The 21634-nt window shown below is 46.3% G+C and overlaps 1 protein-coding gene across 1 annotated transcript in view; it reads right to left on the bottom strand.

The window, feature by feature from the left end:
* DNAAF8 (dynein axonemal assembly factor 8) overlaps positions 1-21634 on the bottom strand; it is an 882921-nt gene that overhangs the window by 554302 nt on the left and 306985 nt on the right. The window contains exon 11 of the mRNA XM_069210337.1: positions 19901-20068. Coding sequence (XP_069066438.1) covers positions 19901-20068 — 168 coding nt within the window. The remainder of the gene's footprint in view (positions 1-19900; positions 20069-21634) is intronic.

Raw genomic sequence — 21634 nt, 5'->3', positions numbered from 1 at the left:
CATGATTATGAGACGGAATCTGCATCTGAGGCAGAGGAGGAAGTGAGAGATTCTGGCAGTGAAGTTTCTGTCGGAGAGGAATCTTCTGATGAGGAATCCACACTCAGTGCAGATGAAGGGCCTGTTTCAGAGGAGGACACTGATGTGCCACTAGTGCAGCAACCTGGGGCTGAAAGGTTTCCCGTTAGAAGACCTGAACTCTGGGTTGCCCCAAACATGGAGCAGCCAGAGTTGCCTGCCTTTGCTGGTCTCCTGGGGTCTAGAGTCAATACAGAGAACTTTTTGCCTGTCAATTTCTTTGAGTTATTTGTGGATGATGTGTTTTGGAAGAGATTGTTGCGCAGACTAATTTGTATGCAGAGCAGTATTTGAGGGACAACACTGCTAGACTTAGGCCACACTCTAGAGCTGCCCAGTGGATTCCCACAAATTTGGAGGAGATGAAAAGGTTTTTAGGTTTGACTCTTTTGATGGGGTTGATAAGGAATCCGTCACTGGCTTCTTATTGGTCTACTAGTCCCTTGATGGCAACAGCTATATTTCCTGAAACAATGAGTCGTAATCGGTATTTGCTTCTTAGGATGCTGCATTTTATTGACAATGCATTAGCCTTGCCATGAGATCACCCTGATTCTGACCGTCTTTTTAAGATTAGGCCTTTCCTTGATCATTTTGTAGATCGGTTTTCAGAGGTCTATGTTCCAGGCAAAGAAATAGTTGTGGACGAGTCTTTGGTCCTCTTCAAGGGTCGTTTGGTTTTTAGGCAGTACATTCCTAGCAAGAGGGCACGATGTGGAATTAAATTGTAAATGCTGTCTGAAAGTAGTACAGGATATGTGTATAATTTCCGGGTCTACACTGATAGGGATTCCAGTGTTGACCCCCCTGGTTGTCCTCCCACTTTTGGAGTTACTGAGAAAATTGCGTGGGAACTTGGTAGACGACTGTTCAGCAAAGGTCACCATTTGTATGTAGATAACTTTTACACTGGAGTGCAGTTGTTAAAGGAATTGTTTAGAGTGGACACTGTTGCTTGTGGCACAATTCGTTGTAACCGGAAAGGCTATCCAAGGGAGCTTGTCTGTAAAAAACTTCAGAGGGGAAAGTGCAGTGCGTTGCGGAATGATGAGCTGCTAGCTTTGAAGTTTTCAGACAGGAGGGGTGTCTACATGCTAAGTACCATCCATGATGAGAGTACTTCCCCTGTGACTGTTTGAGGCCAGGTTGCTGAAGTGCGCAAACCTGTGTGCATTTTAGATTATAATAAGCACATGGGAGGTGTAGATAGAGTTGATCAAAGGATGGAACCTTATACTGCTATTCGTAAGTCTTACGTTTGGTATAAGAAGTTAGCAATTCACCTCTTCCACTTAGCAACTTTTAATGCTTTTATTGTGTTTAAGGATAGGTCTCCAGAGTCAAAGATGACATTTGTGAAATTTCAGGAGTCAGTGATAGAGAGCCTTATTGTGGTGGAACAGGCCAGAGTTCCTAGAGAAGCAGTGGTGGAGGATGTGGCTAGATTGAAAGATCGACACTTTGCAGAGCACATTCCTCCCACACCCAAAAAAGACTTTCCAGCTAAGAAATGTAGAGTGTGTTTTCGAAGAGGTATCCGGAGGGAGACTCTAATGTACTGCCTAGATTGTCCTTTAAAGCCTGGGCTGTGTGTGGGTGGTTGTTTTAAGAATGAGCACACCCAGAAGAATTACTGGGAACAACCATGAGTGTAAACTCATGTCTGTTTTGTATTTTCATGTGTTCAGTTTCATGGTTAGCATTTCTGTCATGTACTTAGTTAGAGCTTTTGTGTTTGTAGTTTTGTAATTATTTCTAATTAGTTAGTGGTTTCTTTGTTTAAAAAAAAAAAAAAAAGTGATGCCACACTGCCAGCCAAACACCAGTCCACACACTCCCATCAGCTGGTGTGATTGCTATATCAGGCATGTGGGCGTATGTAAGTGATGGGCCCTTGAGTGGCGCTGTCTGTCGATGCGAGTGTTGTAATGTGCTGGGCCCGTGGCTGGCGGCGTGAATGGTCTTGTGCACGTCATGTATGAAAGGTGTGTGAATGGACTGTAAAGCGGTTGGTGCCTTGCCGTGGCTTTACAGCTCACGAGCTGTGAGTCATTGGTTCAGTTTTTGGGCCTTTCAGTTATTAACAGTGCATTTCATTTTTGTAAATTCTCTTGTTAATAAAATTTGATCCACTGAACCATCACTCACCCTCGTGCCAAATCCAACCAGTATGTGCGGTAAAAATGACAAAACCTGCTCCGCTGTAATCAGGTGTCACAGCACACCTGTGACACGCTAGGTGCCTCGGGTGGGACCCCGAAGATGAAGCATGCCACCAACTTGGTTGGTGGGTGAGGGGTCTTTTTAACATAACCTAAGTACATTTCTTTTCACAATTTTAGTGTTTGGAACATCACATAAGTATGTGGACACACCAAAATGATCTATTGTAAAACTACCTGTGTTTGGAGGGGGCGGTTGGCACCTATGGTTTTGGTCCCCGGTGCGGCCTTCATCTAGGGAAACCTACCAAACCCAGACATGTTTTAAAAGTAGACACCCCAAGGAGTCCAAAGAGTTGTGGCTTGCCTGGATCCCCCAACATTTTCTTATCCAGACTCCTCATCAAACCTCAAAATTTGCATTAGGAAATCATATTTTCCTCACTTTTCTTTGTAGGATCACCGCTGCCGCACAGATTTCCTACCACCCAGCGTTCCCCTCAGTCCCCCAAGTAAAATGATACCTCACTTGCATGGGACCCCAAAGCAGAGTCAGCCTAAAAGATGTATAAAAGAAAAATATGTGCTTATCAACTCGCTGTGCTATCCCCTTAATCTCTACAAGTTATTGGCCTTTTTCTGTTGCAGGCACTTGCCCCCCCACACAAGTGAGTTACCATTTTTATCGGGAGACTTGGGGGAACGCTGGGTGGAAGGAGATTTGTGGCTCGTGTCAGATTCCAGAACTTTCTGTCGCTGAAATGTGAGGAAAAAGTGTTTTTTTGCCACATTTTGAGGTTTGCAAAGGATTCTGGGTAACAGAACCTGGTCAAAGCCCCACAAGTCACCCCATCTTGGATTCCCTTAGGTGTCTAGTTTTAAAAAATGCACTGGTTTGCTATGTTTCCCCAGGTGCCGGCTGAGCTAGAGGTCAAAATCCACAGGTAGGCACTTTGTTAAAAACACCTCTGTCTTCTGTGAAAAAATGTGATGTGTCCACGTTGTGTTTTGGGTCATTTCCTTTCGTGGGCGCTAGGCCTACCCACACAAGTGAGGTATCATTTTTATTGGGAGACTTGGGGGAACGCTGGGTGGAAGGAAATTTGTGGCTCCTGTCAGATTGCAGAACTTTCTGTCACCGAAATGTGAGGAAAAAGTGTTTTTTTGGTCAAATTGTGAGGTTTGCAAAGGATTCTGGGTAACAGAACCTGGTCAGAGCCCCACATGTCACCCCATTTTGGATTCCCCTAGGTGTCTAGTTTTAAAAAATGTGCTGGTTTGCTAGGTTTCCCCAGGTTCCGGCTGACCTAGAGGCCAAAATCCACAGGTAGGCACTTTGTAAAAAAACACCTCTGTTTTCTGTGAAAAAATGTGATGTGTCCACGTTGTGTTTTGGGCCATTTCCTTTCGTGGGCGCTAGGCCTACCTACACAAGTGAGGTACCATTTTTATCGGGAGACTTGGGGGAACGCTGGGTGGAAAGGAATTTGTGGCTCCTGTCAGATTCCAGAACTTTCTGTCACCGAAATGTGAGGAAAAAGTGTTTTTTTGGGCAAATTTTGAGGTTTGCAAAGGATTCTGGGTAACAGAACCTGGTCAAAGTCACCCCATCTTGGATTCCCCTAGGTGTCTAGTTTTCAAAAATGCGCTGGTTTGCTAGGTTTCCCCAGGTGCCGGCTGAGCTAGAGTCCAAAATCCACAGGTAGGCACTTAGTAAAAAAACACCTCTGTTTTCTGTGAAAAAATGTGATGTGTCCATGTTGTGTTTTGGGCCATTTCCTTTCGTGGGCGCTAGGCCTACCCACGCAAGTGAGGGACCATTTTTATCGGGAGACGTGGGGGAACACAGAATAGCAAAAAAAGTGTTATTGCCCCTTGTCTTTCTCTACATTTTTTCCTTCCAAATGTAAGGCAGTGTGTAAAAAGATGTCTATTTGAGAAATGCCCTGTAATTCACATGCTAGTATGGACACCGCGGAATTCAGAGATGTGCAAATAACCACTGCGCTCAACACCTTATCTTGTGGCCATTTTGGAAATACAAAGGTTTTCTTGATACCTATTTTTCACTTTTTATATTTCAGCAAATGAATTGCTGTATACCCGGTATAGAATAAAAACCCATTGCAAGGTGCAGCTCATTTATTGGCTCTGGGTACCTAGAGTTCTTGATGAACCTACAAGCCCTATATATCCCCGCAACCAGAAGAGTCCAGCTGACGTAACGGTATATTGCTTTAAAAAATCTGACATCGCAGGAAAAAGTTACAGAGTAAAACGAGGAGAAAATGGCTGTTTTTTTCACCTCAATTTCAATATTATTTTTATTTCAGCTGTTATGTTCTGTAGGAAACACATGTAGGATCTACACAAATGACCCCTTGCTGAATTCAGAATTTTGTCTACTTTTCAGAAATGTTTAGCTTTCTGGGATCCAGCATTGGTTTCTCACTCTTTTTGGTCACTAATTGGAAGAAGGCTGAAAGCACAACAAATAGTAAAAATGGGGTATGTCCCAGTAAAATGTCAAAATTGTATTGAAAAATGGGGTTTTCCAGTTCAAGTCTGCCTGTTCCTGAAACCTGGGAAGATGGTGATCTTGCCACTGCAAACCCTTTGTTGATGCCATTTTCAGGGGAAAAACCACGAGCTGCTTTCTGCAGCCCTTTTTTCCCATTTAAAAAAAAAAAAAAAATGTTCACTGTATTTTGGCTAATTTCTTGGTCTCCTTCAGGGGAACCCACAAAGTCTGGGTACCTCTAGAATCCCTAGGATGTTGGAAAACAAGGACGCTAATTTGGCGTGGGTAGCTTATGTGAACAAAAAGTCATGAGGGCCTAAGCGCAAACTGCCCCAAATAGCCAAAAAAAGGCTTGGCACAGGAGGGGGAAAAGGCCTGGCAGCGAAGGAGTTAAAACTCCTCGACTCCTTATCTTTGTTGTACTTTTGGTTGCTTGGAGCAAGCTGTTCAGGTGGGTGCTGCTTTTGGGGGCATGTATGGCATTATAGGTTCGCTATTGATACATGAACGTGTGCTAATCTGTTGATTTTCCCCATCGGTACTCCTCGCGTGGAGTTGTGGCCTCCTAAGTGCAGTCTTTGCCACTAGAAGGCGCTCTCGGATCACCAAGATGGTGTCTTGGCTCCATGAACGATGGGCGCTCTATCTGCTAGTGCAGTGGAGTGTATCAGAGAGTCATGGAGCATTGGCCTGTTCTTGGCCCATGCAGCCTGGTGCGTGGACGCCTCTTGGGATCTGTATTAGAGTGTATGCTTCCTGGTTGTTTTTTCTACTTTGCTAAATAACGCAGTGACTGCCACGACCGCCGGGGGCGGGTCTGTAGAGAATTGATCCCCCAGGGTCCCCTTCACAGCAGACTATCGATATTTGGGGTGAGTTGTAACCGATGCTATAAAGGTACCTTGGGAATGATTTGGTACCTGCCCTGCCTTTGATTGTTTTCTTTTTCCCTACGTATTTCTAGGGTGATTGGTCCCCCAGAGTCCCAGTCTCGCCTATCATGCTAGGTACGCAAACCTCATATTCCTTCCTGCAATGGCAGACATGGAGGACTCATACTATGAAGAGGAAGCAATCTCTTTCATGCCTCTTGATGAAGAGTTTTGCGAGGCCGTGGACTCCTACATCCATCACACAGTATCTTAAGCGCTGGCTCTTTTGGAGAAAAAACGAAACCGTCTGGCACAGGCCCCTAGAAAAGGACCCCAAAAGTTGCTTGAACAGACTTTATCTTTTCGGCCGCCAGTTAAGCGACCTCTGGAAAAGGGCATCCAATAAGGAGGCTTTAGAGTGTCTTAAGATGGCCTTCCTTTAGTGGCAACCTAGGTTGCAGGAACCGGATTCCCTTGAACTTCCCTCTCAGACTTTACCCACAGGGATTGAGATGACTCGCAAGGCGATTTCAATGGTGACCCATGTCCTTCATGCCCGTGACACCCTTCGTCCAGGGAGGCACCTCAGACCACACAAGACTTCATAGTGACTGATATGTTGGAACCAGAGTATTTGCTCTATCCCAGGTTCTCCATGTGGTCCCCCAGTAACAAAGTGGCAGCCTATGTGGTTAGTCGTTTAAGAAAGCCTCTTGACAAGGAGGTGCGTGCTCATCATCACAGTGACTGTCCATGGCCTTTGCTGGAGGTCAAGGTAGCTCAAATGCCAGAGACAGACAAAAGTATGAATTTCTTCTTGGCCAGGTACATCAAGTACCTGAAGAAGGGCAGTGACTGTTCTTGGTGGTCACGCCAAGATAAACTTTTGGACGTCATAGGCCCCCTTACCAAGATACTTGACATGGCAGAGGAGGGCAAGCAATCAGGATCCCTCATTCCACACAAGATCCTTTTGGGGTGGACTCAACGCACAGTTATCCTTCTGGGAAAAGCCTATTGCACCTTATTGGCAGAACCGAGGCAGTCTCTCCTTATTAAGGTGGACCCCAAACTGGGTGATCTGGCAGGGCCGGCACCACAAGGGGGATTGTTTGGAAAACCCCTCTATTAAGAAGTTGGGAAAGTTAGTGCAGACCTTAAATTCCATTGATAAAGTGCAAGCCTCAATCAGGAAAATGCTTTCTTCCAAACATTTTGGAGGTGCCGGGCTTGGTAGAGGGCGCTCAACTGGATGTTTCCTGTCTACTTCTGTCCTGAAATGCCAAGACTCCTATCAAAACCAGTGGCAAGAATCCGCACGCTTTGGGGGATTCTACTCCTCCTATTGTTCCAAAGAGCACAGAGAGGCAGAGATGGTGGTCGTGGCCGCACCCAAGGATCTTCCCAAGGTAAGAACTCTCCCTTCTTCCCAGCTAAATGTGGGAGGACGGTTGGCAACTGGAGGGAGTTGACAACTGATGCTTGGGTTCTTCAGACTGTCCAGGGTTACCGACTGGAGCTTGTGGGTTCCCTTGCCTAGACAGTCAGACCTCACCTCTTGGTGTTCAGGGCCACAGGTCACTCAGATTGATCAGGAGATTTCAGAGCTCCTCTCCACAGGGTCCTGTCCCATCCTTCATGCATTCAAATGGGTTTGTGAGCAATTTCTTCCGGCTGGAGAAGAGGGACGGGGGCAAATGTCTGGTGATCAATTTCAGAGACTTCAATGGGTGGTTGGTATACCGCCACTTCAAGATGAACAGGATCCATCTTCTGCGTGACTTTCTACATCCAGGGGATTGGCTTGTTCAACTGGATCTCAAAGATGCTTAACTTACAGTTTGAGTCTTCACGCCTCATCACAGGTTTTGGCAGGTTGTATAGAAGCAGCAGGTCTTCGTGTTTTAGGCTCTTATTTTTGGTCTGTCCTCCACTCCTTGGTGCTTCACCAAAGACCTCAAACCTGGGGTTGAGTTCCTCCAAGGCCAAGGAATTTGCTTGATTGTCTACCTGGACAACATTCGTCTAATGGACCAGTGCCTGTAAACCCTGGGAGATCATCTTCAGATGTTGGTGGACTTGTTGGAAAAGTTGGGCTTCGTGAAAAACTAGCAGAAATCCGTGCTTTGTCCACAGCAGAGGACCTCCTTCTTTGGATTTGACATTGATTCCAGTGCTTCCACGCTTAGTCTTCCTCTCAAGAAATTGATGAAAATTCGGCACAAACTGTGCAAAACTTTAAATCGTCCTCAGACCTACCTCAGAAACTTGGCCAGGATTGTGGGGCTGCTGGCGTCCTCCATCTAGGCTATTTGTCCAGATCCACTCCATTACAGGGCTCTACGGACATTGAAGGCACATCACTTGTGAGAAGGTCTGTCCTATGCTGCTCAGTTTCCTCTCACCGACAAGGTCAAGGATGAGATGAGGTGGTGGCTAGACCACATGGATGCCTGGAATGGGTGAGCCATCTTGGGTTCCAGTCTCCATCTAGTGACAGTGTCCTACGCCAGCCTCTCAGGTGGGGGGATCCAGTTGTGGAGGATTGTCCACAGGCAGAAGTGGTCTTCGGAAGAACGGTCCATGGACATTAATTGCCTGGAACTTCTGGCGGGGTCCTTTGCAGTTCGCTGTTGGACAAACGATAATGTCAAGTGCTAGATACTCCAGAAGATGGACAACATGTCAGCAGTAAGGTACATCAGTCACCTGGGGGGGCCTCATCTTCAAATCGCTAGCGGAACTGGCGAAGGGATTCTGGCAGTTTTTTCTGGATTGGGAGACTTCAGTTACTGCAGAGTATGTTCCGGGGCGTTCCACCGAAGCAGCAGATTGGCACTCCAGGTACCTTCAGGATCTCAATGCATGGCAACTGAATCCGGAGGTATTCAGGATGATTCAAAGGCTTTGGGGCCCTTTTTCATTGGACGTATTCGCCTCTCATCTCCACTGTCACATAATCCAGTTTTTCAGTGGGAAAGCTGGTCCACAGGTGGCAGCAATGGATGCCTTCCTGCAGGACTGGAGTGAGGAATCATGCTACGTGTTCCCACCATTCGCATTACTGATGAGGTTGACAGCTCAAGTGCATAGACGGTAGGTGTCACTAGTGGTGATATTGCAGTTGTGGATGTCTGAAGCATGGTTTCCAGTGATGATGGAACTTTCTTGGGATTCTCCATTCCCTCTACAGAGGAGACAGGATATCCTTTTGGGATCCCCTGGGGAATCAGCACAACATTTCTGGAGGGCCAATACCTCTTGTGGCATGGAGGATTACCGGGGTATGTGAAAGATCTGAGGACTTTCGTAAGCAGCTCAGGGTCTCATGTCCAAAGCCCGGGCAGAGGGGACAAATATGAGATACAAGTCCGCTTGGGCCCGATGGTTACTTTGGTGTTTGCACCTATCCCTTGGCATCAGAATTGTTCATGTTTTTAATTTTTGTCATCCCTGGTGCTGGCGGGGATGGCTTACAGGCCTATAAACACTTTTCAGTCAGCCATCTCACCAGGCCATTTGACGATTGATGGTATTCCAGTAGAGGAACATTTGCTGGTGAGGAAAATGATGAGGAGTGCGGCTATCGATCCCTCCTAAGCCCAGGTGTTCATCAATATGGGATGTTAATAGGGATCTTGAGTTGTTTGTCTCTTGGCCACAAAAGAAATACTTATCCAGGAAGCAATTATCAGTTATGTCAGCAATGTTATTGTGTTTGGTTTCTTGCCAAAGAGTGTCTGACATCGGGCCCTGGATATTTCAGGGTGTCTTCATCCCGAGGGGGTAATGTTCTTTTCTCAGGAAGGATGAAATGTCATTTGAGATTGAATTCCTATCCTTCTTTTCTTCAGAAAGCTAAGTTATTTGTTGTTCTATTAAGGCTTATGAAGCTGTCATGAAAGAGATTCATCAAGCTGATGAACGGCAAATGTACATTGCTTTGCGTAACCTGATTAAGGCAGTTTTGCCACCCCCCATTGCTTGACGGGTGAGGGGTATTCTTCAGGAAGATGGAATTGACATTTCCATTTTTGGTGCACACTCTGCGAGAGGTGCTATGGCTTTGAAGGCATGAGCCATGGGCAATTGTCTGGAGGACATCTTGAATGAGGCTGATGAGTCTTCAGACTCGACATTCAAGACCTTCTACTTCAAACCAGTAGTTCACATGGTGTCCCTGGTGGTGGACAAGCTTTTAACAAGCATAATTCGACCCTCCGGTCATGATATAGAAAGAAAAATGTCCTAGCTATTGTAATAAAACATTTCAATTTTATTAAGGGCACAGAGGCGAGGATTATTGCCTCTGTTAGGAATGGGGTCTCTAGTTGACAGTCGGTTTGCACCCTATCTAAGTAGGGACCCTCACTCTAGTCAGGATAAGGGAGATGCTAAGCTCAGATAACCCCTGCTCACCCCCTTGGTAGCTTGGCACGAGCAGTCAGGTTTATCTAAGAAGCAATGTATAAAGCATTTGCACATAACACACAGTAATGCAGTGAAAACTCTACAAAAGGACATCACACCAGTTTTAGAAAAATAGCTCATATTCATCTATATAATAGAAGACCAAATACGATTAACATCCAACATACAATAAATAAGATATGAATTTTGCAAGAATTAATTAAAAAGACAGTTCCTTGAAGTCGACAGCTCCACCTGGGCCTATCACGGCGTCGTGATCAACAAAACCAACAGTTCAGGACGGTTGCAGTGTCGTGGGCCACCTATGGGGTTGGGAAGACCCTTAACAGTACCTTTGGAGTTGTAGGGCAGCGTGATCCTTGTGATGAGATCCCGGAGAGTGGCATCACTGGCGTCAAGGTGTCGGTTCCGGTGGACAGTGGGGGGTCGTTGGGCCTTTGAAGTCACCCGCGTTGCAGATAGAACTCGGGGCTGATGAAGGCAGAAGTGCCGGTGTGGATAGCATCAGGCTTGCGGTGTGAATAAGGATGATGCGACGTGCAGTGCCCACTGGTCATAGTGCAGGCAGCGGCTCGGTGACGGCATCCAGCGGCGTCGGTGACACCAGGGCTGCTCTGTAAAGCGGGGCGGTGCGATGTGAGGTGTCACCAAGTCACAGTGCAGGCAGCAGCGTCATCCTTGCTGAAGTGCTGTCGGTGGTAGGCCCAAGTCGGTGGTGCAGCACAGTACGGGCTCCGTGCGGCATCCCCAGGTCGCGGTGCAGACACTGGAGTTGATGGCGCTGGTGTAGGGGGGGCGAGGCTGCGGGGCGGGATGGTGCTCCGTGTTCCTCACAAGCAGTGTCCACAGGCCACGGTGCAGGCAGCGGCGGCGGTGTTAGCAGGAGCGGCATCATCAGGGATGCCCAGGCTGCAGTGTGAGCAAGGCGACGTCGGAGTGCGGGGCCTGCAGATCACGGTGCAAGTAGTGGCTCCGTGGCAGTGTCAGATGACTGCTTCGGTGAGACCAGGGATGTGGTGCGAAGCGGGGCAGTAAGGCTCCGTGCAGCATTGGCAGGTCACGGTGCAGGCCAGCGGCATCATTGGCAGCATGGCTGTGGTTTTTCTTCTTGAACAGCACAAAACACAGTTCCCAGTGCTGTAGGCAGATCACACTGATGTCTTTGATATCCCTAAGACTTCCAACAGGAGGCAAGCTCTATTCCAAACCCTTGGAGAACTTTCTCAAGTAGAATACAAAGCAAAGTTCACCCTTTGCTCTCTTTTAAGGCAGAAACAGCAACTGCAGGCCAACCCAGCGAAGGGGCAGTACACTTCCTCCAGCTCCTCTCCTTGGCAGAGGTTCCTCTTGATTCCAGAAAGATTCTAAAAGGGTAGGGTTTTGGGTCCACTACGTATACCCCTTTATGCTTTTGAAGTAGGCAAACTTCAAAGGACAGTATCTTTTGTTGACGTGATCCTGCCTTGCCCAGGCCTGGCCCCAGACACACACCAGGGGGTCGGAGACTGCACTGTATGAGGGCAGGCACAGCCCTTTCAGGTGTAAATGACCACTCCTCCCTCCACTCTAGCCCGGATGGCCCATCAGGATATGCAGGATACACCCCGGTTCCCTTTGTGTCACTGTCTAGAGGGAATTCACAACAGCCCAACTGTCAGTTGGACCAAGAAGTGGAATACACAAGCAGGCAGAGGCACAGAATAGTTTAAGCAAGAAAATGCCCACTTTCTAAAAGTGGCATTTCCAAGCAATTTAAAAACCAACTTTATCAAAAGATGTATTTTTAAATTGTGAGTTCATACTCCACATCTCTATCTGCTCTCAAAGGGAAACTGCACTTTAAGGATAATAAAAGGCAGCCCCCATGTTAACCTATGAGAGAGATAGGCCTTGCAACAGTGAAAACTGAATTTGGCAGTATTTCCCTTTTAGGACACATAAAACACATCAGTACATGTCCCACCTTTAACACACCGCTGCACCCTGCCCTTGGGGCTACCTATGGCCTACCTTAGGGGTGCCTTACAAGTAATAAAAGGGAAGGTTTGGGCCTGGCAAGTGGGTACATTTGCCAGGTCAAATAGGCAGTTTAAAACTGCACACACAGACACTGCAGTGGCAGGTCTGAGACATGTTCACAGTGCTTCTCATGGCACAATTAGTGCTGCAGACCCACTAGTAGCATTTGATTTACAGGACGCATAGTGCACTTTACTAGGGGCTTACCAGTAAATCAAATGTACCAATCATGGATAAACCAATCCCAGTAAAATTTATATAAGAAGCATGTAGGAAGTTGGCTCTGTATATACTATTTCAAAATAAGAAATAGTGTGCACAGAGTCCAAGGGTTCCCCTTAGAGGTAAGATAGTGGCAAAAAAAAGATAATTCTAATGCTCTATTTTGTGGTAGTGTGGTTGAGCAGTAGGCTTATCAGAGGGTAGTGTTGAGCATTTGTTGTACACACACAGGCAATAAATGAGGAACACACACTCAAAGACTTACTCCAGGTCAATAGGTTTTTATATAGAAAAATATATTTTCTTAGTTTATTTTAAGAACCACAGGTTCAAGATTTACAAGTAATACTTCAAATGAAAGGTATTTCACTCAGGAACTTTGAATAATCACACTATAATGTACAGTCTTTGTAAAAATGGCATTAAGCTATTTTAAAAGTGGACACAGTGCAAAAATCAACAGTTCCTGGGGGAGGTAAGTAAAGGTTAGATTTGCAGGTAAGTAAAACACTTACAAGTCTCAAAGTTGGATCCAAGGTAGCCCACCGTTGGGAGTTCAAGGCAACCCCAAAGTTACCACACCGGCAGCTCAAGGCCGGTCAGGTGCAGAGGTCAAAGAGGTGCCCAAAACACATAGGCTTCAATGGAGAACAGGGGTGCCCCGGTTCCAGTCTGCCAGCCTAAGTACCTGCGTCCTCGGGGGGCAGACCAGGGGGGTTTTGTAGGGCACTGGGGGGGACACAAGAAGGCACAGAAGGTACACCTTCAGCGGCACAGGGGCGGCCGGGTGCAGTGTGCAAACAGGTGTCGGGTTTTAGATAGGAAGTAATGGAGGGACGCGGGGGTCACTTCAACTATGCAGGCAGGTACGGGGGCTCCTCGGGGTAGCCACCACCTGGGTTAGGCAGAGGGTCGCCTGGGGGTCACTCCTGCACTGGAGTTTGGTTCCTTCAGGTCCTGGGGGCTGCGGGTGCAGTGTTGGTTCCAGGCGTTGGGTCCCTTGCAGTCGCGGTCAGGGCGAGCCTCTGGATTTCCTCTGCAGGCTTCGCTATGGGGGTTCAGGGGGGTCGTCTCTGGTTACTCACGGGCTCGCAGTTGCTGGGGAGTCCTCCCTTTAGTGTTGGTTTTCCGCAGGTCGAGCCGGGGGCGTCGGGTGCAGAGTGGAAAGTCTCACGCTTCTGGCGGGAAACATGAAGACTTTAAAGTTGTTTCTTTGTTGCAAGAAAGTTGCAGGTTGTTGAACAGGACCGCTGTTCACAGGAGTTTCTTGGTCCTTGGTTGCAGGGCAGTCCTCTGAGGCTTCAGAGGTCGCTGGTCCCTGTTGGAATGCGTCGCTGTTGCAGTTTTCTTTGAAGTTGGGAGACAGGCCGGTAGGGCTGGGGCCAAAGCAGTCGTCGTCTCCGTCTTCACTGCAGGGCTTCAGGTCAGCAGTCCTTCTTCTGGTTAATGTTGCGAGAATCTAGTTTCCTAGGTTCTGGGGAGCCCCTAAATACTGAATTTAGGTGTGTGTTTAGGTCTGGGAGGGCAGTAGCCAATGGCTACTGTCCTTGGGGGTGGCTACACCCTCTTTGTGCCTCCTCCCTGTGGCGAGGGGGGCATCCCTAATTCTATTGGGGGAATCCTCCATCCACAAGATGGAGGATTTCTAAAAGTAAGGGTCACCTCAGCTCAGGACACCTTAGGGGCTGTCCTGACTGGTGGGTGACTCCTCCTTGTTTTTCTAATTATCTCCTCCAGCCTTGCCACCAAAAGTGGGGGCAGTGGCCGGAGGGGCGGACATCTCCACTGGCTGGGATGCCCTGTGGCGCTGTAACAAAAGGGGTGAGCCTGTGAGGCTCACCGCCAGGTGTTACAGTTCCTGCAGGGAGAGGTGTAAAGCACCTCCACCCAGTACAGGCTTTGTTCTTGGCCACAGAGTGACAAAGGCACTCTCCCCTTGTGGCCAGCAACATGTCTGGTGTGTGGCAGGCTGGCAGCAACTAGTCAGTCTACACTGGAAGTCGGGTATGTTTTCAGGGGGCATCTCTAAGATGCCCTCTGGGTGTATTTTACAATAAATTGCACACTGGCATCAGTGTGCAATTATTTTGCTGAGAAGTTTGATACCAAACTTCCCAGTTTTCAGTGTAGCCATTATAGAAATGTGGAGTTCGTGTTTGACAACTCCCAGACCATATACTCTTATGGCTACCCTGCACTTACAATGTCTAAGGTTTGGCTTAGACACTGTAGGGGCATAGTGCTCATGCACATATGCCCTCACCTGTGGTATAGTGCACCCTGCCTTAGGGCTGTAAGACCTGCTAGAGGGGTGACTTACATATGCCACAGGCAGTGTGGGGTTGGCATGGCACTCTGAGGAGAGTGCCATGTCGACTTAGTCATTTTTTCCCCACCAGCACACAAAAGCTGGCAACCAGTGTATCTGTGCTGAATGAGGGGTCCCCAGGGTGGCATAAGACATGCTGCAGCCCTTAGAGACCTTCCCTGGCATCAGGGCCCTTGGTACCAGGGGTACCAGTTACAAGGGACTTACCTGAGTGCCAGGGTTGTGATAATTGTGGAGACAAAGGTACAGTTTAGGGAAGGAACACTGGTGCTGAGGCCTGGTTAGCAGGGTCCCAGCACACTTTCAAGTCATAACTTAGCATCAGCAAAGGCAAAAAGTCAGGGGGTAACCATGCCAAAGAGGCATTTCCTTAAAAAGCACTTGCACTTTAGAACTGATCAGCAGTGGTAAAGGGTGCAGAGACAATAAACCAGCAAAAACAGATCAGAAAAAATAAGAGGGAGAAGGCAAAACGTGTGGGGATAACCCTGCAAAAAGGGCCATTTCCAACAGCCTCCCATGCATATATTGTTGATTGCCACCCCTTTCCAGGAATAATAACTCCCATGGTGTCCCTGGTGGTGGACAATCTTTGAACAAGCATAATCTGAGTCTTCAGTCCTGACACAGAATGAAAGATTTCCTAGGTATTGTAATGGAGGTGTTCCCTCCCAAGCATATATTGTTTATTCCACCTCTTTCCAGGAATCATAACACAGGAGAAGAATAGATTACTCGTGTAAGGTATAAGTAATTTTATTTCTTATGCTTTGTTCACTGGGAGATTTAATTATTTAGTGTAATGGTTATTCATTCATGAATAGTCTACCTGTTATGTTATACACCTATTTGCTGTTTGGATAACGTGACAATATACATCTGCTGTATACAGTTATTACTGGATTGTTTTTCTTTTGCAGAGAATTAAACTTCCAAGCAGGAGTTATTGGGCAGTTCGATCATCTGTCTACTTGAATGGAACCTGTCGCACAAAGAAAGAGGGGGCATGGAAAAAGCGGAAAGCCTATATGGAAGAGAATGCAGTATGATTGGTTGTTTGTTGTTCTGCTTTTCCCTGGGTTTATAGGAAAGGTAGTTTGTTTATTCAAGATGGCTGCTGTATCAAATAAAAGTGACAAAAGATTAGCATAATCTTTGCCTCCATGTCCTTAATAGAAATTAAACTTTATTATGATAGCTGAGAATTTTTTCATTCTACCAGTGCATCTAAATATCAAAGAAATGTAATTTTAATACAGCTTAATTTACATGGTTTGATGTTTGCAGATTCTAAGTGTTTCCATTTCTTCTGCTATTACTGAAAGATAATAACAACGACCTAGAATCTGAAAATCCTTTGACATTTTGTCTATCAACCTGAATGGTACTAAACAGTGCTCTCTTGGCTTTCTCTCACACCACCTTATGCCACAACTTAAATTAGATCTTCAAATACATCCTCAAATTTGCCAAGACCAAATTCTTACCACTTCTACACAACAATCTTGCCACAAACACAATCTTCTCTGAAATAGCAAAGAAGTTCTTTATGATATCCAAATGTTAAAATAGCCACACCTGTAACACCATCTTTGGATTTTACAGAACCGCTAGACTCACTTTTCCATGCAAGAATACAACCAGCAAACCTTCTTTTCCAATATTCCTTCCGAATCAGATATACAAGTGATTGAGACCTTATGTTCAGAGTTTGAATGGACTCAAATGACATCACTATGGGCCTCATTCCGACCCGGCGGTCCAAGACCGCCAGGGCTGCGGGCAACGGAAGCACCGCCAACAGGCTGGCGGTGCTTCATTGCCCATTCTGACCGCGGCGGTAAAGCCGCGGTCAGAAAGGGGATTCGGCGGTTTCCCGCTGGATTTCCCCTGGCTGGGCTGAACCTCCATGGCGGCGCTGCAAGCAGCGCCGCCATGGGGATTCCGACCCCCTTCCTGCCAGCCTGTTCCTGGCGGTTTTTACCGCCAGGAACAAGATGGCGGGAACGGGTGTCGTGGGGCCCCTGGGGGCCCCTGCACTGCCCATGCCACTGCCATGGGCAGTGCAGGGGGCCCCTAACAGGGCCCCAGCATGATTTTCACTGTCTGCATAGCAGACAGTGAAAATCGTGACGGGTGCAACTGCACCCGTCGCACCCCTGCAACACCGCCGGCTCCATTCGGAGCCGGCTTCTGTGTTGCAGGGCCTTTCCCGCTGGGCCGGCGGGCGCTCCCTTGGCGGGCGCCCGCCGGCCCAGCGGGAAAGTCTGAATGGCCTCCGCAGTCTTTTGACCGCGGAGCGGCTAAATGGCGGTAACCGCATGGCGGGCGGCTACCGCCGCCCACCGCGGTCAGAATGACCGCCTATATGTTTTGCAATGGACAGTGTTTATTCTAACAAGGCTTAATGTCAGCAAGTCAACATTATTATATGTATCACAGAAGCAAAAAGGTATACCAAAATAGACTCAAGGGCACTCTATGGGGGGATGTAAAATGTGACATATGCCACTAAATTCGGAGATATATTAAAATGTTCCTCTAAGATCATAACAATGTCCTTGAACTCATCCAAATTATGTCGCTCATCTTAGCTTTCAAATACTAGAAGGCGATAATAAATATCACACCCTCAGACTACTGACTGGCTAGTGAAACAGAGTCGTTTAACTCTCTGTGTGGCACAAACAGCCATCAGACAGTAAATAAATTCTGTCTACCATGCATTTATTTTTTAAGATGATTCCCAGAGTTTGAAAGGAAGGTGTTGGAGACAATATAGAAAAAAAAGTCACTCCGGAAAGGAAATATTAGCAAACAGAATCTCTGCATAACAAGGATCAGTGTGAATAATACATAAAGAAATTCAAGGGACACAATGCTGCAAGGCACTACACACCGCTTTGTTCCTCTGGTTGTGTGTCGCCATGCTGAATTTCCAGTACATGGAGGAGCAACATGCTTCCTCACAATCATCTCAAAGCAAACCAATCACACAGACACTTCTATGCGCTGAAGAGGAAGAGCTAAAACATCTAATGCACGGCGATGGTTTGTGCATGCGGTGCTGAGAGTTTGGGGCCCTTTTATGGGTCCCCAATAATGCCATAACTCCAATCCAATGCATATGCCGTTGGACTACACAGATGCTGCATGACAGATACCTCATGTTGCTGGGACAATGTGTGGGATAAAGTTGCTGTATCACACAAGTAAGCACCAGATAGATCACCATTAGCACTGAAGAGGAAAAGGGCAGGTGTTTGGAAACTTTAACAATTATGTGAATGGCTTGATGTGTTCAGACGCAAACAGGAGAACATAAGCTAAGGCACACTGCCCTAATCTGCACAGTGACTGCACCCAAACAAATGATGCATACCACTTACACAAGGGAGTCTGTATGAAATTGTTTAGCTTTTGATCAAACCTACCGCTAAGAACATGATCAACATGTCACCTATCGCAGATATGCTTTCACCTTTTCCTTCTCAAGAAATACACACTGGGACTTTTATATACATATTGAACAAATATTTACTTCCGAATACAACACTTTCAATGAAGCTTCTTCAGAAGTATTGATGTAAAGAGAAGGGACTAGTTTTATATGTGATACTCAAGACTTCGACGTCTGAGACAACACGAGTGGTTGATGGGTGCACAATAATTCTATCAAGACTGGGGGAATGATCACAAAGCAACGTACCTACTGCATGACAGTCTTATGTACAGACCACTGACCAAAAGGGACCACTCTCAGACTACAGAGTACAGTGCCAATGAATGCTCTTGAGTTGTACAACGCCAGGTGATAGTGAGGTACCTACGGGAAAAGCATTAGAAACTCAAAATTTAACAAATGATCCATTGAGTGATGCAGAAACAGGCTGACTAGTCGGCAAGGAAACAATCTACAAAGATTTAAAGTCATCAGCAGATTGACCAAAGAATACTGCACAGCAGTAGCCCTGGAAATAACCCAGCGGCGAACCACTGGACTAAAAAATGGTATCTCCTTACAAAGGGAGAGGGACCAGCAGTCAACTTCCAGTGGCCAAGAATTCCTTTCACGTAGGCTAAACCTGTGCAGTAGAATTGAAGGAACAAGGGAAGAGTAAGTAAAGTAAGTAAACACACTACATAAGGAGGTGGCTGCGGCTTCTTCACTAAGATATTCCTGCATGGTGTCATAGCAATGAGACACAAGGACCAGGTTTGGTATCTTCACACTACTTTTATTGTGCGGCATACATCACAGCCAGTATTTGCGGCAGTTTTTACTTCTCTCAACAGCTATAACATTTTTGGATAAGGTCAGCAAATTTGGGAGGTAAGAGTCTATCACATATGACGGATGCACCACCTCCCAGAAACACAAAGCTACCCTACAGGAAGGAAAACATCCATTATAAGGATGAGCGTAACAAAGGCGACATCTGGTTCTCCTGGCACTCTAGGAAACAATGCAAAGCATTGGGTAATGCCTCCAGTCCGACTAACCTAAGGCATGACAGCCAGAACAATTTTGGGCTGAAAGTAAGCACCAATCAATGCAATAGCAAAGAAGGAGCCAGAGATATCCCCTTCTACTGCTGCAGTTCCACTAACAGACTGCTCTGAGCCACACTATCCATACAGGAAAAAGACATAGCCTGACAAGTAAGCACCAAAACATCAATGCAATAACAATGAAGGAGTCAGAGATACTTCCTTCTACTGCTGCTGTTCCTCGAAAAAGCTGCTCTGAGGCACACTATCCACACAGGAAAAATACATTGCTTGACAAGTAATGCTGTCACGAGACGGTCTCTGTCATAGACAAAAGCTGCCAGTGACACCCAGATGAACCAGAAGTGTGAGAGATGCTGTTAAAGTACAGATCACACACAATGAGGACATCCAGTTCTCACTGTAAGATGAAATACTGGGAGCTGACAGAAAAATGAAGAGATGCAGGTAAGTAGAAAAATGGCTTTCTTGAAGGAGCTCAATAAAATAGATCATGCTCTAAAGACATCCTCTATGGAGCAACCATATTGCCAAAGAATCCACATATGAACTGACTGAGATAACATTCAAATATGGACATTCTATACGTATGTCCCAGAACTTAGGACACTAAGCTGGATTTTGTGGCATTTTGGTTTTTAAACACTCAGCTTTAGGATGGACCTGATAACAAGCTGTCCACAAAAACCTTTAGTATGATCACCAACTACAATGAGCACTGGCCAAACAACTCTGGAATATAAAACTCACTCACCTTATGCTTCCGCGTTTTAGGGCTGTTCTCGGGGAGAGGGTCCTGGAGTGGGGCCAGGCATGCATAGAGTGCCAGCCCATCTTCTTGCCAGGTTTGCTGCAGTCCCACCACCTGGAAAGGTGCATCACTTCTGGTACTGTCAGCACTTTGAACACTAAAGGTAGGAACCTGAAAAACAGAAAGAAAATGTGATGGTGATACAAATTCACATGACGCAGAATCTATAGCAGTACACTGCAGGGTACTAAAGCTCAATCATTCACAGCTCCCTCATCCATACATCTATACCCTGAACCTGATAGTGTGTATATTTGTATAAAGGAGATCAATGCTTAGTCTTGAAACACCTCATTATGCTTAATGTGTATTTTAGTAAAATCCGGGTATCATTATATAAAGTGTATATGTAGCTCTAATTTATTTTCAGTTCAAAATGTGCCAGGTTGGCCTTTTGCACTGTATTACACATTGCCCCAATCTGAGCTACTGAAAATAATATTGCTTAAGCTGTATGCTTTTACCTATATTTAGCAAGTGAGACTCTTTATACAATTTTAAAGAAATAAGGGCCAGATGTAGGAAGCATTTTGCATGGTGCAAACTGCGAAAATCGCAGTTTGCGCCATGCAAAATGCTCATTGCGATGCTCATTCACATTTTGCTAGTCGGTACCGACTCGCAAAATGTGAATGCGACTCGGAAATAGGAAGGGGTCTCCCCTTCCTATTTGCGACTCGCATCACAATGCTAAATTGCTTTGTGACCGCGAACGCGGTCGCAAAGCAATTCGCAGTTACCACCAGTGTCACACTGGTGGTAACCCATTTGCAAAAGGGAAGGGGTCCCCAGGGGACCCCTTCCCCTTTGTGAATGTTGCCCAAAATTTTTTTTCAGAGCAGGCAGTGGTCCAATGTACCACTGCCTACTCTGAAAAAACGAAACCAAATGGTTTTGTTATTTTTTTTGTATTGCCACATCTTTTTCCTTTAAGGAAAACGGGCTGCAATACAAAAAAAAATGCTTTATTTACAAAGCAGTCACAGACATGGAGGTCTACTGTCTTCAGCAGGCCACCATCTCTGAGTGCAGGGAGTCGCTATGGGGTCGCAAAAAGCGACCCACCTCATTAATATTAATGAGGTGGGTCTTTGCGCCCCCATAGAGATTCGCAGACGGTGTCTGAGACACCGTTCTGCATCCGAATTTGCGATTCAGAAATTGCGAGTCGCACTGACTCACAATTTCCGAATCGCAAATTCAGACCTTGCTACATCTGGCCCCAGGTTACTTACCTGTAACTCCAGTTCTCCAGTATTGGTATCTTTCACATGCTTGAATCATTCCCCGTTGTCGAGATGGGAGTCCCCGGTAATTTAATAAAGCAGTATATATATCACTATCATAGGCTATAGTGGCAATCAAAAGGTCAGTTTAATAGTCTATCCATTTCCTTTTTAAAAAAAGGACCAAACTTGAACTTTAACCAATCAGGCAACAGCATCCTGTAGAACACTCCCAGCAGATGCGGAGTCCCTCAGATTGTCAAGCAGAAGGGGAATAGATAATCCCTAGCTATAAGGGGAGCCTCTCTGGGGAGGAGGGTGGGTCGCATGTGAATCTATGAAAGATACCAATACTGGAAGACTGGAGTTACAGGTAAGTAACTTATTTTCTTCTCCAGTATTGGATCTTTCACAGATTCACATGCTTGAATCAGAATAGCAAGCAGTTACT

Source organism: Pleurodeles waltl, chromosome 10, assembly GCF_031143425.1.
Source record: "Pleurodeles waltl isolate 20211129_DDA chromosome 10, aPleWal1.hap1.20221129, whole genome shotgun sequence".
Lineage (NCBI taxonomy): Eukaryota > Metazoa > Chordata > Amphibia > Caudata > Salamandridae > Pleurodeles > Pleurodeles waltl.
This window is presented reverse-complemented; position numbering and strand designations above follow the sequence as displayed.